The 14,087-nt window shown below is 57.5% G+C and overlaps 3 protein-coding genes across 6 annotated transcripts; 2 read left to right on the forward strand and 1 right to left on the reverse strand.

Moving 5' to 3' along the window:
- Positions 1–116: 116 nt before the first annotated feature.
- On the reverse strand, positions 117–7,504 carry CCDC137 (coiled-coil domain containing 137). Its single transcript, XM_057716659.1, has 6 exons — positions 7,329–7,504; positions 6,757–6,890; positions 4,770–4,992; positions 3,223–3,305; positions 2,992–3,071; positions 117–2,816 (listed from the first exon to the last, which is right to left on the reverse strand). Exons 1-6 carry the CDS (start codon positions 7,457–7,459, stop codon positions 2,601–2,603), a joined length of 867 nt encoding a protein of 288 aa, XP_057572642.1. The 5' UTR covers positions 7,460–7,504; the 3' UTR covers positions 117–2,600.
- A 41-nt stretch (positions 7,505–7,545) lies between these two features.
- Positions 7,546–9,059, forward strand: OXLD1 (oxidoreductase like domain containing 1). 2 transcript variants are annotated; one of them, XM_057716124.1, is made up of 2 exons: positions 7,546–7,680; positions 8,498–9,057. In XM_057716124.1, exons 1-2 carry the CDS (start codon positions 7,621–7,623, stop codon positions 8,897–8,899), a joined length of 462 nt encoding a protein of 153 aa, XP_057572107.1. In that variant the 5' UTR covers positions 7,546–7,620; the 3' UTR covers positions 8,900–9,057. The 2 variants fall into 2 exon arrangements, with proteins under 2 accessions (XP_057572107.1, XP_057572108.1); XM_057716125.1 differs by lacking the exon at positions 7,546–7,680 and adding an exon at positions 7,693–8,371 and having other exon boundaries at positions 8,498–9,059.
- Positions 9,060–10,049: 990 nt separating this feature from the next.
- On the forward strand, positions 10,050–13,864 carry PDE6G (phosphodiesterase 6G). 3 transcript variants are annotated; one of them, XM_057716182.1, is made up of 4 exons: positions 10,050–10,622; positions 11,988–12,260; positions 12,744–12,784; positions 13,266–13,864. In XM_057716182.1, exons 2-4 carry the CDS (start codon positions 12,115–12,117, stop codon positions 13,340–13,342), a joined length of 264 nt encoding a protein of 87 aa, XP_057572165.1. In that variant the 5' UTR covers positions 10,050–10,622; positions 11,988–12,114; the 3' UTR covers positions 13,343–13,864. The 3 variants fall into 3 exon arrangements, with proteins under 3 accessions (XP_057572165.1, XP_057572166.1, XP_057572167.1); XM_057716183.1 differs by having other exon boundaries at positions 12,012–12,260; positions 13,266–13,855; XM_057716184.1 differs by having other exon boundaries at positions 12,108–12,260; positions 13,266–13,855.
- The last annotated feature ends 223 nt before the right edge of the window (positions 13,865–14,087 follow it).

Genomic DNA, 14,087 nt, shown 5'->3' on the forward strand with positions numbered 1-14,087 from the left:
GGCATCTGTACGATAGCAAATACTACCTGGATAAACACCTTTGGAAAAGTATCAACAGAAACTCAATTATACAAGATGTGGGAATAAGCATAAATTTCACCCCACTCTCCTTGGTCTTTTTTTTTTTTTAATAAATTTATTTATTTATTTATTGGCTGCATCGGGTCTTCGTTGCTGCACGCGGGCTTTCTCTAGTTGCAGCGAGCGGGGGCTACTCTCCATTGTGGTGCACAGGCTCCTCGCTGTGGTGTGGCTTCCCTTGTTGCAGAGCACGGGCTCTAGGCGTGTGGGCTTCAGTAGTCATGGCACTTGGGCTCAACAGTTGTGGCTCACGGGCTTTAGAGCGCAGGCTCAGTAGTTGTGGCGCACGGGCTTAGCTGCCGCATGGCACGTGGGATCTTCCTGGAGCAGGGCTCAAACCCGTGTCCCCTGCGTTGGCAGGCGGGTTCTGACCCGCTGCGCCACCAGGGAAGCCCCTCACTTGGTTTCAATCATTATGCACACTCCCTCTGACGTGGGACATGACGTCCCGGAAAGGGCAAAACATAACTCCACTAAAACTGATCCGTGGTGCTCTCAAGGAAAGATCTCGATCAAAAGGGGGAACGTGGAAATGAGCAAAGGAAAGCTCAGTCAGCATGGGGTCGGGAAGCTATGGACGGAGGGCTCCCGTGCATGCATCCCTCACCACAGCTCACAGACCTGGCAGGAAAGATTTCCTTCTGGCCCAGCAACCAGCTACCCATCGGGAACAGCCAATGGAGAACCACCAGAGCCCTCCTCATCTCCTAAAACCTAATAAAAGCTGAACTTCCCTTTGTCTCCCCCAAATTGCCAGTTTGCTTGTCCTGAATTGAAATTCTTCTGATGTCAAATAAACTCATTTTGGCTAAAGACCCTATTCCATGCTCAAGGTCAACACCCTTAACCTGGGCTGAGTGTCTTAACAGCTAATCCCACCTGGGTTCTGTCTGTAGGGATGACCTGAGTCTAGGCTCTGTTTCTGAAGGGGTGATGCCCAGCTTGGGGGTCCATCTCTGAGGGGTAACCTCTGGCCTGGTCACCACCTCTGACGGGTTAGATTGGGCCTGGTGACATCTCTGATGGTAAAGCCAGCCTGAACCAAGTCGCCCCTGACAAGGGCCTGAGGGAACATAATTTCCACATTCATGTGACCAGAGGCAAACTTCCCTAACCACAACCTGTTTCCTCATTCCCACGTTCATACCCTACTTGCAATGTGTCCAGGAAACTGTGATGTTTCTCAGTGACCCCACCTCACCCCTTGCTCTTGCTGCCCTGCTCATCTCAGAATCCTACTGTAAGAAGGATGCCAACGCTGAACGAGAGAAGTGCTGCCCACCCCAGATGCCATGTGATGGTGGTTGAGTCCCAGCTACTGCATGGCAACCAGCACCTGGTCACCCCATGCAGGGGCCAGGGCTGCCCGCCATGCAGAAACACACCCCTGAGAGAGTGACAGCCCTGATTCCAGGTACAGCTTCCACAACTTAAATCTTTTAACTCAAAAATAAACTTCATTGCATAAAATGCAAACTTTGGGAAGAGCAAAACAGATCCCACAGAACTCCATACTCAATCCGTAGGGCTGCCCCAGCCAGGGCTGAGGCCTGGCACTGACTGAGCTGTCCAGGCCGTCTTTGCCGGCTAGAGGAGCCTGAGCTGGAGGGAGTGAGGGAGCCCGGCAGCTGTCCTCCAACAGGGCTATGAGTGGCCTGTCCCTGTCCATCCATGTTCAATTGCTAACTATCTGTAAGCCTCATCCCCACGCTCTCACTTGTATCCCACGTCTGAACAAGATGATAAACCTAGGTGCTCCCTCCTTTGGGGCCAGTGGGAGATTCAAATCTTGCCGGGCCCTGCCCTTGGCAGGAGCTAACATGGCCCCTCTGACCACAAGAAAATTCTGGCCTGGGCTCCTGTCCTTGTTATCAAGCCACTCTGGACCTGCTGGAGAGCCCTCAATGACATAAGGACCCCGATGACCCCAAATCTTGGTGTGGGTGGCTCAGTCTCCACACCCAAACATGAGCTGGGGTGGCGGGGACTGTGACAGCAGTGCTGAGCTGGTCTAGGTGGCCTAGATGCTGCCCCCTGCCCCTGCCCCACACCAGCCTGCTACCAGGCTCTTGCTCCAGCTGTGCTGCTCTGTTGAATCCAGCAGAGCCTCACTTATCGATTTGGTTCACCTAAATCGGCAGCGCCTACAATTAACTGGTATTTAGGGACAGGATGATGGGATTGGCCTTCCGTAAAGTGGCCCTGGGTTGTCTCAGCCTGAACCTGTGTGTTCAAAACAAAGCTGCACGTGACGCTAGGCTTGAGGGAATGACGCTGGCTGCATCTCACCCAGGCGCTGGCTCCACCTATGGGGGCTCAGGAGACAGATGACGCCCTGTGCAAGACAGGGGCCTGGTGGAGGGTCACTCATGAAACAACAGTCTTTAAGAGAAAAATCAGGAGCCCTCTCCCTGACCTGAGTCCCAGCATGTGTTCTGGGGAAAGAACTCTCAACTGCAGGCCACCTTCCTGTCTAGCCCAAACCCAGGCGCAGCAGCTCCGGTCCCTCACCATCACAGCTACATCTTTGGCTTCTTTCCGGAAGGGAGGTGTGGTGGCTGTGGTGACTGAGTCCCCTGCCGCTGCTGCTTCAGTTTCTTTAGCGCCCTATAGGCCTTCACGGCCCGCTCTCTCTCCTCCGCCACGATCCGCTGTCTGGCCAGCGAGGTGGTCAGAGGCTGGGACACACTGCCAGGGCTTAAAAGCATCTTCAGCATCAGCGATTTCTTGCCAGGCTGAGGAGCAGAGAGAGGGACGTTGAGGCACAGAATCAGGAAGGAGAGGAGGTCACAAAGAGCCTAGGTCAGTCCAATAGCTAAAGCCCAGTGAGAACATGGTGCTCTCCACCTGTGTGCCCCGGACCAGGCAGCACCGAGGGGCAAAAACGGCAACTCCCTCACCCCTGCTTACCTGGTCCCTACTCATGCTCATCCTGGGCTTGGTGGTCAGCTCTGGGGGCTGCAGTGCGACCTCACCAAACTTCACCGTGTCTAGAGGGGCAGAGGAGCACGACTGAGGCCTGCTGCCCACACAAACACTGCAGCCCTGGCATTCGGAGCCACTGCCCACCTACCCACCGACCCCAGGGAGACACAGGTGCCCCAGAACGAGGGCTGACACAATGGCTTTGGGAAGAGATACCTTGGAGCAGCTCCTGCTCCAGCCTTTCTGCTGCCTTTTCCTGCCTCCTCTGCCGGACTTTATCTAGCCGCCGCTTCTGGAACCTGGGAAGAGAGCACAGTGCTGTTCATTTTCCTCAACTCTCAGTTCACTGGACTCAGGAAGAGGAAGAGGTCACCCCTGCCCACGAGGGATGCCCCACGGAAGACCCTAGGCAGCTGCTTCCAAACCTCACAACCCACAGAGAGAGCTCTGAACCCAGCAGGCCCCTCCAAAGGTCCAAGACAGGGGTCCTCGGCGGCTGCGGCTGTACCCCTAGAGTGCACCTAACAATGTCTGCAGATGTTTTGGGTTGTCACAGTGTTGGGGGGAGAGGAGTGGTCCTGGCGCCTCACAGGTGGAGGCCAGGAATGCTGCTCCATACCCAACAGTGTACGGAACGGCCCCCACCTCAGAGCATCATCTGCCCCAAACATCAGCTGTGCTGCTGTGTCTAAAGGGCCGTGTACAGCAGTATGTGTGACGGGGCCCCTTTTTGTTATCAGAACCAACGACCAGTGACAGTTCTGGAGATCACTGTGGCTTTAGGGGGTACCTGGGAGAGGTTTTGTGTGATGTAATTTTCATCGGCTAATATGAGTACACGTTTGATAAAAATCTGGACACAGGGAAACTCTACAAAGCTGAAAACAATCTAACCTTCACAGCTTTCAGAGAAACTTCTTTCTTTTTTTCCTTCTTAATTTAGGCCATGCCACGTGGCATTCAGGATCTTAGTTCCCCGACCAGGGATCGAATCCATGCCCCTGCAGTGGAAACTCGCAGTCTTAAACCACTGGACCACCAGAGAAGTGGAAAAGCGAAAGCCTGGCTTGGTTCATGACAAAAGTTGCAGTAAAGGCAGAAACACATCTCAAAAAGCATTTGTTTGCTGAAACCACTGCCCCAGCCCCCATCCACAGGCTCAGGGAGGCAGCACACAGCTTGCACCGCAGACGTCTCCAGGGCTGAGGGTAGGTATGGGCAGGGGAGCCGCAGCTGGCAGTGGGCTTCCTTCTGGTGCCAGTATCTCCACTTTACCCACCAGGAAGCTGAGTCTGAGAGGTCACAGAACTTGGGCAAACGACACAGCTACAGGCTCTCTAATCTCTTTCGGGCTGGAAAGGTGAACCCTGGAAACTGATTTACATGGGGCAGGCACAGTCCCCCGGTGGCCTGCAAGCCCTCCTAGGAAGACAATGAGCCTCACCTTTTTTCTGCTTCCCTACAACAACTGGTCCCGGGGTGGACAGCTGGCCCTCAACCTCACTTGGCTCTTGGACACCTGATGCTTTCCAGAGAGAGGCATAGACAAAGCTAGGCCTTCGGAGTTCCGTGAGTTCAGAGCCTCCCAGAAGCCCTGAGGTCAAGCGGGAGTGGTGTAGAGAAAAACACCCACTGACACCAGGTCCTGCCCACCCTGAATCATGGGGTGGGTGCGGTGCCCCTTGGCAACAAGACGCTGTCGATGCAGAAGACATCGTGGGACCCCACAGCCCTGCCTTCCAGCTCCTCCAGCCCCCACTCACGCTTTCTTCCGCTCTGACTTCTCTTTCTTGGGAGCCGCCTGCACCTCCGGCTGCCAGGTGGCCTGGTTCTTACTGAGGAAGAGCACGTGCCGTGCCTCCTGCTGCATGCGCCGCACGTAGGCCCTGTCGGACTCCCACTTCTTCTGCTTGAACTTGGGTACCGCGATGTCCGGCTCCACTCCCTTTGCTTCCTTCTCCAGTGTCTTACTGAAGGTCACCTGGGCTGAGGACAAAAGGAGACCTCAGAGGGGAGAGTTGTAAAGTGAGGGCGGGGGGGAGCAGGTGGTGCCAGGCTGGCCATCCATGTTCATCTCCCCTCCCCAGGCCACAGGAAGGGAAGACCAGGCTCATGTGGGCACTAAAGAGGATCTAAGATGCCAGCTGGGGGGGCACCCTGGGGCGGGTGCCCACCACAGCCCACTGGTACACGTCAAAGATGTCCTCTGCAGCTCGGCTGAAAAAGGAAACAGGAAAGAGCCTAAGTGTCCGTCACTAGGTGACTGGCTGAATGAATCCCATTGTTCATCCAGAGACATCACCGCACAGCTGCTGAGGAGAGCTTGGCAGAGCTACGGTTAAGGACATGGAAAGATCTACAAAATCTACTGGAAGTAAAAACCCAAGACACCAAACTATAGAGAATGAAGGTATACCTTTTATAGCTAAATATGTGAAAATATGCATAATATTTCCCCTGGGAAGGTAAACAAGAAGATGAACAGTGGTTTCTTTTAGGAGGAGGGAGCAGGATTCAAAGACAGGGAAGGAGGACTCCCCTGGTGGAGCAGAGGTTAAGAATCCATCTACCAATGCAGGGGACCTGGGTTCAATCCCTGGTCCGGGAAGATCCCGCATGCCAGGGAGCAACTAAGCCCATGGGCCACAACTACTGAGCCTGTGTGCCACAACTACTGAAGCCCATGCACCTAGAGCCCCTGCTCTGCAACAAGAGAAGCCACTGCAATGAGGAGCCTGTGCACCGCAATGAAGGGTAGCCCTGGCTTGCCGCAACTAGAGAAAGCCCGTGTGCAGCAACAAAGACCCAATGCAGCCAGAAAAACCCCCAAAAAACAAAAAAAGACAGGAAGGAGGCTACACCTCACCTCATACCTTTCAGAACCGTTTGATTTCACCAAGTATGTAAGTTTATGGCTTTTAAATAACTTAAACCCCCAAAAGTGCTGATTCAATAGAGCATGGTTCAGAATGGGCCATCTTCCATCTGGGCCAGTGATGTCCTCTACCCCTCCCCTTCCTCAACTCTATTTCACTACTGCTTTCGCAGCCATCTAACCCCCAATGAAAAGCCTAAGGTTTATAAAGAAATTACAAAACAGCATTGCTGTCCCACATTTGGGAAAACAAATACCTATATGTGTACACAAAACACAACCACCCTGGGCCCCACTGCCCAGAATCCAGAGTGTTATCTCTGGCAGAGGCTGACAGGTGGGCACCCTATCTGGCCTTGGGGGAAGGGTGGGAGAGATGATCAATTCAGAGGGTCTGATCAATTCCCTCTGTAACCTCTGGAAACCATCCACTTCTCTCCACCATGATTTCTGCACTCAGGTCCAAGGAATCATCATCATTTCTTCCTTGCAAGAGCCTCGCTGGCTTGCAGTGTTAGCTCACCCCCTCAATTGTTACACAGTGACCTTTCCTTCAGGTAAATCTGAACCGACTGTCCCCTGTGATGGCTCTCCATTACTCCTGGGAGGGGAAAATCAACCGTTCCACCTTGGTCCATGAGACCCCCAGGGGCTCCTTTTGGAGACTCCCCTGAAACCACAGTGCCACCTGCCTCCAGCCGCCACTCTGGCCCTGGGGACACCAGCCTTAGGTCAGTCCTCCACATGTTCCTGCACCATCTGACTGCCAGGGCCTAGCAGATTTCTTCTGCCTGAAATGCCACGGAATACTTTTGCAATTAAGCAGATTCAAACACACAAGGCTTTGTGGCCACTCAACATGGGACTGGAGTTACCCTCTTTCTTCCTCTTCTTGTTACTGATGGGGTTTTTCATCTCCTGGCGGCTCCTCATAATCTCTCGGAGCCGGAAAGGAATTTCCTGTTCATCCTGGTTCTTGGGCTTGCAATTCACTTTCTTCTTTTCTTTGCTGGGAAGGAGAACACGAGGGTGAGACACGCCTCAAGTGGAGCATAAGCAGAATCCAAGAAACTGAAGCTGAGCCCGGATCAAGAAACTTCGCAGGCCACCCTGGCTGCTGCGGTGCGTGCCGGTCAAGGGAGCACGATCTCGTCCTCGCTCGCCCGGAGGCTGTCCCTGGACCGGTTTTCACAGGACGCTGGATGGGGAGGGCGGGGGGGGGGAGGGAGCTCCGAGAGCCCCAGGGAGGCCCGTCGCTCCCTGACCTCGTTCAGTAGGGCAAAAACGGCGCCCGGGAAGGTGACACGTGCCACACCGGAGACGCCCTCACGCCTCCGCCCACCCAGCTGACCCTCCGGGGCGCCCACCACACAGACCCAGCAGCGCGCTGGGCCCGGCGCGGGGAGGTGGGCCGGGGAGTCTTCACGGCGGTGAGACCGGCACCCACCTGCGCGGCCCCGGCCGCGGCGCCGAGCGCTGCTTCCCCGGCTCTTGCTGCCTCCGGCCCTGCCGCCGCCCTGGGCTCCCAGCCCCTGCAGTCCCCGCGGGCGCAGCCGCTCGGCGCCGGGCTCCCGCCATCTGCACGCGCGCCGCTCACCCGAACAGCCACTTCCGCATCCCCGCACGCTTCCGCCCCCACGCCCGCCACTTCCGCTTCCTGCGCTGTTGCGGCGGTGCAGCTGCGGGACCGACGGGGGGTGCGTGGGCCGTGGGACTGGCGGTGGGCCGGGCCGTGGGCGATGCTGCTGCGGAATGTGGCCCGGAGAGGCCAGGCGGTGGCCGCTGCTACCCGCGGCCCGGCAAGTACCGGCGGGGACGGGGAAGGGGACGGGATGCGTTCGGGAAGCCGGGCCCCGCAGCGCTGGGGCCGAGAAGCCCCGCTTTCCCGGCCGCTGGGCAGAGCCTGGGGTCGTTCCATCGTACAGTAGCTGTTGAACACCTGCTGAGTGTGAGGTCTTTGGGGAGACCTCAGTGAACCAGGAGCTGATGCTCCTCGGAGGAGGAGTTAGAGAAATAAATAAAATTTGGGCCCGTGTTCAGTTCCCTGGAGACAGAGCAGGGAAGGGAACCCCGGGGCCAGAGTGGGGGCTGGAGGTGGGAAGAGGGCTACCCATTGGCCTTTGGGAATGACTTGGGCTTATGTGACAGAGGGAAACAGGGATGGAGGGGTGATACGATTAATGAGGATGGTCACAGGGGCGGGATATGGCAGTACTGGTTGGAGAGGAAGAGGTGGGCTGGAGCTCACAGGCTTCCACCCCCACCACAGTCCTGTCCACCAGCAGAGCCATCTTAGCTGGAGGTGCAGTCTCACCCCTCCACCATCTGCTGGAGTGCACACCTAGTGCAAGGCCTTGAACCCAGCATCTCTTACGAACCTACAGATCGTCCTCGTACCAAGCGTTTTGTCGGTAAACTGAGTCTAGAGGTGAAGTACCTTGTCTGAGGTCATGCAGGAGGTGAAGTAACTTGTCTGAGGTCATGCAGGAGGTGAGGAAGCTGAGAAAGACAAAGAGCACCCTGCCAGTGACAGGAGGCCAAAATTTCCCCAGAGCTGGAGGCAGGCGGGGCCTTAACCGGCTTCCTGGAGACTCATGTGCTTATCTGAATCCTTAGGGGCCACTCTCCAGCTGGGACCGGTGCCAAAGGCTTCCTGGAGGTGGCAGCATTCTTCACAGGATCCGAGTCCACGAAGGCTTCAGAGAGTTTCAGAAGGACCATGTGGAGGTGGGCTCCCAAGCAAGTGCAGCAGGCACCAGGCAGCCCCCATCCCCCCTGCCTGGTGGGGGCCCCTCAGAATCCCTGTACCCGCTGCCGCCTGAGCTCCAGCCCCCCACCAACTGCTGCATGAGCGGCTGCCCCAACTGCGTGTGGGTGGAATACGCAGACGCACTGCTGCGGCACTACCAGGACGGCGGGGAGCGGGCCCTGGCCGCTCTAGAGGAGCACGTGGCTGACGAGAACCTCAAGGCCTTCCTCCGAATGGAGATCCAGCTCCGTGTGAGGAGTGGAGGCTGAGCCACCTAGCCAGACACTCTCATCCCGACAGACTCCTCCTTGGGAGGCAGCACAGCCTCCTTTATCCGAGGCCCCTTTGTGCTGCGGGTGTCGCCGGGAATAGGAAGAACTGTTTATTGACTTTGCCTGAGAATAAACAAGTTCTCAGTGGTTGTTAGACAGGAGGCTTTTGTTCATCATTTGTAGGCTTGTGTCACCTCGTTAAGGAAGGCAGGTGCAGGTGTCATCGTATGTCCACTGGGCCCCTACAGCCTTTACCAACCTGTGAGGGTGAAGCTAAACCTGTTTCCTTGACTAGTCAAGTCACAATGACCCCATGGCCCCCCTTCCATGTCCCGGCATCCCAGAAATCCCACCCAAAGGTCAGCGCTGGTTACTCTCAGGGGTGCAGCAGAGGGAGGACCTTCCAGTCCCATGAGGCTGCTGTTAGCAAAGCTTTGACAGGCACAGATGCCCGCAGGTGGCCTGGGAAGTACCCCAGTCACCCAGCTGCAGGCTTCCAAGTTCCGATGCCAGTGGCCTGGATGGGCAAGGTTGAATGAATTTATGCCTGTTTTATCTCTTCTCATTTAAGGGAAAAGCTAGGGTTGTGACGTGGCTTCACAAACGGTTTGAGCTGATACACAGGCCTTCCCAGGCAGGGGCCTCCAATGTAAAGCCAGCGTTTCGCATGGAGACAGATCTGTAGACAACAGAATAAAACCACACAGCCACAAAACATGCTGCCGGCTGAAGCCTGAGAATACACTGGTAGTGCGGGCTGTCTTGACCAGCTAGTGATGTCATCCAGAAACAGTTTTGATTGGTTCAGAGAAACATGATTATAGCAATACATGTTTGTTACACTTTATGTCAGGTAGCATCTACTCCAGCCCTGTTCTACAGATTTGAAAATGGCCCAGGAAGAGAAAGATTTCCCTGGAGACAAAAGCATAGAAGAGCTTAGTGGGCTTGGGGCCCCTGAAGGGGTCTACAACATGGAGGTGGTTTATCTCAGAGATGTAGGAAGATGTTTACTGTAATTTTTTCAAAAACACATATTTGTGAAAGAAAGTCCCTGGAGGAGGGAGCTAGAGGAAGTGGAGAGATGTAGAAAATGCACCACGTGGCAGGAGCAGCAGCTGCAAAGGCCCTGGGGTGGAAGGGGCTCCTAGGAGCACAGAGAGCAAGAGGGGGGGATGAGGGGCGAAGAAGTGGATCGGGACCAGGCTACACAGGGCTTCGGGGACCACAAAGGCGGGTCCCTCAGCAGTGAGGACTGGAAGGGGAGGAGGCCCAAGACCGCAGCCAGTGCCATCTCATCTTCGCTTCAAAAATGATCAGCTTCAGGGACTTCCCTGGTGGTCAAGTGGTTAAGACTCTGTGCTTCCCCTGCAGGGGCACGGATTTGATCCTTGGTTAGGGAACTAAGATACCACATGCTGCATGGCATGGCCAAAAAAAAAAAAAATGCCACTTCAGGAGTGTCTGGCTGTTCGTGATCACACGTCCCTGACCCTGTCCCTGGCTTGTCCTTCCTCCAGGCCCTTGACCACACCTGAGCCCCTTCCCCCATCTGGGGGAATCCTCGGTGGTGCTACCCGCCCCACAATCTCATTAGTGTGGCGTCAAGACACAGTCCTAATCAGCTTACCCGGCTGCAGGATAAATGACCAGCCAGCACCCTGCTGAGGGAGGCCTGCCACTCACACCCCTGGTCCCCTGAGACCTGTCCCAGTACTTGGTGAGTAGTGACCTTCCCAGGTTGCCTTTCCTGGTGGCCACTTACCCAAGGGCGTTAGTGGGTATCTGCCCAGAGGGTGGGGAGCAGGTGGGCTTTTTACTACCACCCTGAGGTCTGGGTCTGTGGGAGGCTACCTATTGCCCTGTTCAGAGAGGACCCCCAGCCCATCACCTCCTCCGTTCCTCGTGTCAGATGGTGGTGCAGGCTGTCTCCTGGGCCAGCAATGGTCTTGGAGTCTGAGGCCACACAAAGTCAGCCAACCTGGGTGGGCACCAGTCACAGGCTTGGGTGGGGCCAGGGCAGCTCGGGCAGTGGTTTCCATGGGGACAGCATCTGATCGTTGGAGAGCCATCAGGGCTCAGAGCCTAGGACGGGGGACGGGGTCCAGCTGGGCCTACACTGCCTGAGCTGTGAGAAGTGGGTGTCGTGGGGTTTGAGCAGCCAGGGCCACCAGACCTGCTGCTGTCCAGCTTGGACCCCTGACCCCTGGTTCCGCTCAGGCTGCTGCTGGTCTTGGCACAGAGACCGAACCTTAGGGAGGGAAGGTCCACCCAATCCCAGGTGCCCCGGCACCCACGGCCAGGCCTTCCTTGCTGGTAGAACTGCCTGTCCTTGCCTCCCGGTCTCAGCCCTAACACTCTAGGAGACTGTAGGTGGTGGCCCCAGGCTAGAGTCAGGCATTGCAGCCCACACATGGGATGGCAAGAGAGGGGACCCAAGAGGTGGTGCCTGAGGCATCCAGTGCTAGGGCAGCGGCTCCTGTCTGTGTCACACACTTAGCCCCCGGACTGCCTGGGCTCACAGTGGCCCCTGAGGGATTAGAGTATCCCTCTGGTACTAATAGGCTTAGAGGAAGATGAGCTGCCCCGGCCAAGGTCACCAGGGCTTAGGGCATCCAGGGGGAGGCTCTGGGGGAGAGGAGGAGGGGAGGTCACCCTGTGCAGTCGGTTCAAGGACACCAGCAGGTGACGCTGGCACCCAGTGAGTGGCTGGGGGGCGGAGGATTTACTAGCAGAGGAAGACATTGCTGGGGCCAGGGCTACACAGCTCACTGAGCGTTTCACTGTGACACAGGCCCCTCCCCTGCCCGGGCACTCTGCCCTCCAGTTTCTCAGGTTACTCTTATTGGCATTGCTGGGTGTCAAACATACCACCATGGATGAGACCGAGTGTCCCTCCCCAGGGATTGGGGTGGGGAATGTGGGGGCAGGGGGAGAGCATGAGGAGGGGTGCATGTTGGGGCCACCCAGCATTCTCACCCCCTGCCTGTCCCAAATGGGGCCCTACGTGCAGATGACAGGGGTTCCCCAGGACAGGGGGTTGCTGTCCGTGTCACACCGGGGACCCGTGGGTCTCATATTTCAGGGTTTTCTCTGCTCTGGTGGGTAGAGACCTGTAAGGGGCGTCGAAAGCCGGAGGGTCCACAGTGCGAGGCAGTCCAGAAGCTGAAAGTTGCCGCGGGGTCGCTGCGGGGTCTCTTGCCAGCCTGGCCATGAACCTGGAGCCACCCAAGGCTGAGATCCGGTCGGCCACCAGGGTGATGGGGGGGCCCGTCACTCCCAGGAAAGGGCCCCCCAAATTTAAGCAACGGCAAACCAGGCAGTTCAAGAGCAAGCCCCCCAAGAAAGGTGTCCAAGGGTAAGCAGAGCTGCGGGAAGGGTGGCTCTGAGAGGGGGTGGAGGGCCCACCAGCTGCACAGGAGGGAGGTGGGACTGCACTTCAGGTGGGGGGCTGGGTGGGGCCTCAGCCCCCCTTTCCTGGTGGAAGGTGGTCTCATCCTCCTAAGTGGGTGGGGCGGTTCTCGAGGGCCTGAGCCGGCCTGTCTCAGGGTTCCCCATTCCCTGGCATGTGGTGCAGGGGTGGGGTCCGCGGGCTCCTGTCACCCTCTCTAGCTTTTATTGCCAATGGGTCTGGAAAGCACACCCACCCACTGCCACCCAGATGCTCAGCCACAGCCCCACCAACTGACATGCGTCCTCGCACACACAGACCCCTGTGTGCACACCCAGGACACACTCAGACACACCACGTTTCCAGGAATCTGCACGCAAGTGCATGCACGCATGCACACCGCCACTCCACTGTTTCTGGCCACCAGCCCTGACTGCTCTGTCCTTGTAGGTTTGGTGACGACATCCCTGGAATGGAAGGCCTCGGAACAGGTATGATGGCCTTTAGCATCCAGCCAGGTCCCCCCCACTCGCTCACCCCCAAATGTGCCTGGGGCCCTGTCCCCTCTGCGCCCACTTCCTCAGGCAGAGGCTCGCTTAGGGCACCGCCCCCAGCTGTCCTTCATTTTCTTTCCCAACTTCAGGCCTCAGACACCACCCCAGTGGAGTTGTTCCTACTCAGCGGGTCCACCAGGTGCTGGGAGGGGCTGGAGAAGAACAAAGCTCTTGCCGTCCCCCCTCCCCAGGAGCCAGGCCCACCTTCCTCTGCTCCCTCCCTGGGCCTGCTGCACCCACTCTCTTCCTGGGCAGGGTGCCCACTGGACACCCCCAGAGGTGGTGTGTCCTGAGAGGAGGGCTCTATGCCCAGGACTTGGACTCTCACCACTGGGGTGTGGACAACAGGGCGCAGAGGGAATAGTGGCCCCTGGGGCCATGGGACCCTCCTAGACCCGCTGGTCCTCTTGTCCTGCAGACATCACGGTCATCTGCCCATGGGAGGCCTTCAACCACCTGGAGCTGCATGAGCTGGCCCAGTACGGCATCATCTAGCACCGGACCCTGGCCCTCAGCCCCTCCACGCTGCTGCCCGCTCCGACCCCTGCTCAGGATTCCTGGGAGGAGGGCCGCCCCCCTGGGGGTGGGGTCCAGAGTGTCCAGATTGTGTGTGGAGACCCTCGCGAGTGACGACCTCGGGCCCCGGAAGCTAGTTACCAGGAGCCCCACCAGCTCCCTGCAGGACACCCTCTTGGGCTGGGCCAGGCCCTGCTTAACTTCTGGAGGTAGTGGTCCACAGACCCTCTCCTCCCATGGCTGGAAAGCTAGGGCAGGCCTCCCAGGAGTGTCTCCCACATCCCACCCCCTGTCCTGCCTGTCTGGGGGGTGAGGACGAGCTCCGCCCATCAGCCCTTCCCAGCTGAGGCCCTTGGGCCGGCAGGGTGGATGGCAGGAGTCCTGTGAGCATCAGTGAGAGAGCGAGACCCCTCTGGACCAGTCACACCAGCGGGAAGCTTGTCCTTTCCAGCATGGCCCATGCCTGCTGTCCTGTTTCAAATAAAATTAGCGGGCCCCCCACCACTTGTCTGGGGTGTGTTGTCAGTGGGGGCAGGGTCTGAGGGTGGGGGTCTCTTCAGCAGGAGTGGACAGGTGCAGTCGCAGGTGGCAGGGGCCTGGCCAGGCCGCGAGAAGGAAACACATCAGGCCTTGAGCCGGGCTCCTGATGGCTGGATCTGGGCAAGGCGGGCAGCACCACGTACACCAGGAGCTGGAGGTCGGGTCAGAGGAGGGAACGCCTGTC

Source organism: Hippopotamus amphibius, chromosome 17 (genome assembly GCF_030028045.1).
Source record: "Hippopotamus amphibius kiboko isolate mHipAmp2 chromosome 17, mHipAmp2.hap2, whole genome shotgun sequence".
NCBI lineage: Eukaryota > Metazoa > Chordata > Mammalia > Artiodactyla > Hippopotamidae > Hippopotamus > Hippopotamus amphibius.

Bases quoted from the DNA above. Each gene is read 5' to 3' on its own strand.
- CCDC137 (XM_057716659.1), bottom strand. From the start codon at position 7,459: ATGGCGGGAGCCCGGCGCCGAGCGGCTGCGCCCGCGGGGACTGCAGGG. The intron at 6,891-7,328 runs GTGGGTGCCGGT...TCTCCTTCCCAG, and splicing joins CCGCGGCCGGGGCCGCGCAG to CAAAGAAAAGAAGAAAGTGA. The intron at 4,993-6,756 runs GTAACTCCAGTC...TTTTGTCCTCAG, and splicing joins CAAGAAGAGGAAGAAAGAGG to CCCAGGTGACCTTCAGTAAG.
- PDE6G (XM_057716182.1), top strand. From the start codon at position 12,115: ATGAACCTGGAGCCACCCAAGGCTGAGATCCGGTCGGCCACCAGGGTG. The intron at 12,261-12,743 runs GTAAGCAGAGCT...CTGTCCTTGTAG, and splicing joins CCCAAGAAAGGTGTCCAAGG to GTTTGGTGACGACATCCCTG. The intron at 12,785-13,265 runs GTATGATGGCCT...CTTGTCCTGCAG, and splicing joins AATGGAAGGCCTCGGAACAG to ACATCACGGTCATCTGCCCA.
- OXLD1 (XM_057716124.1), top strand. From the start codon at position 7,621: ATGCTGCTGCGGAATGTGGCCCGGAGAGGCCAGGCGGTGGCCGCTGCT. The intron at 7,681-8,497 runs GCAAGTACCGGC...CTGAATCCTTAG, and splicing joins CCGCTGCTACCCGCGGCCCG to GGGCCACTCTCCAGCTGGGA.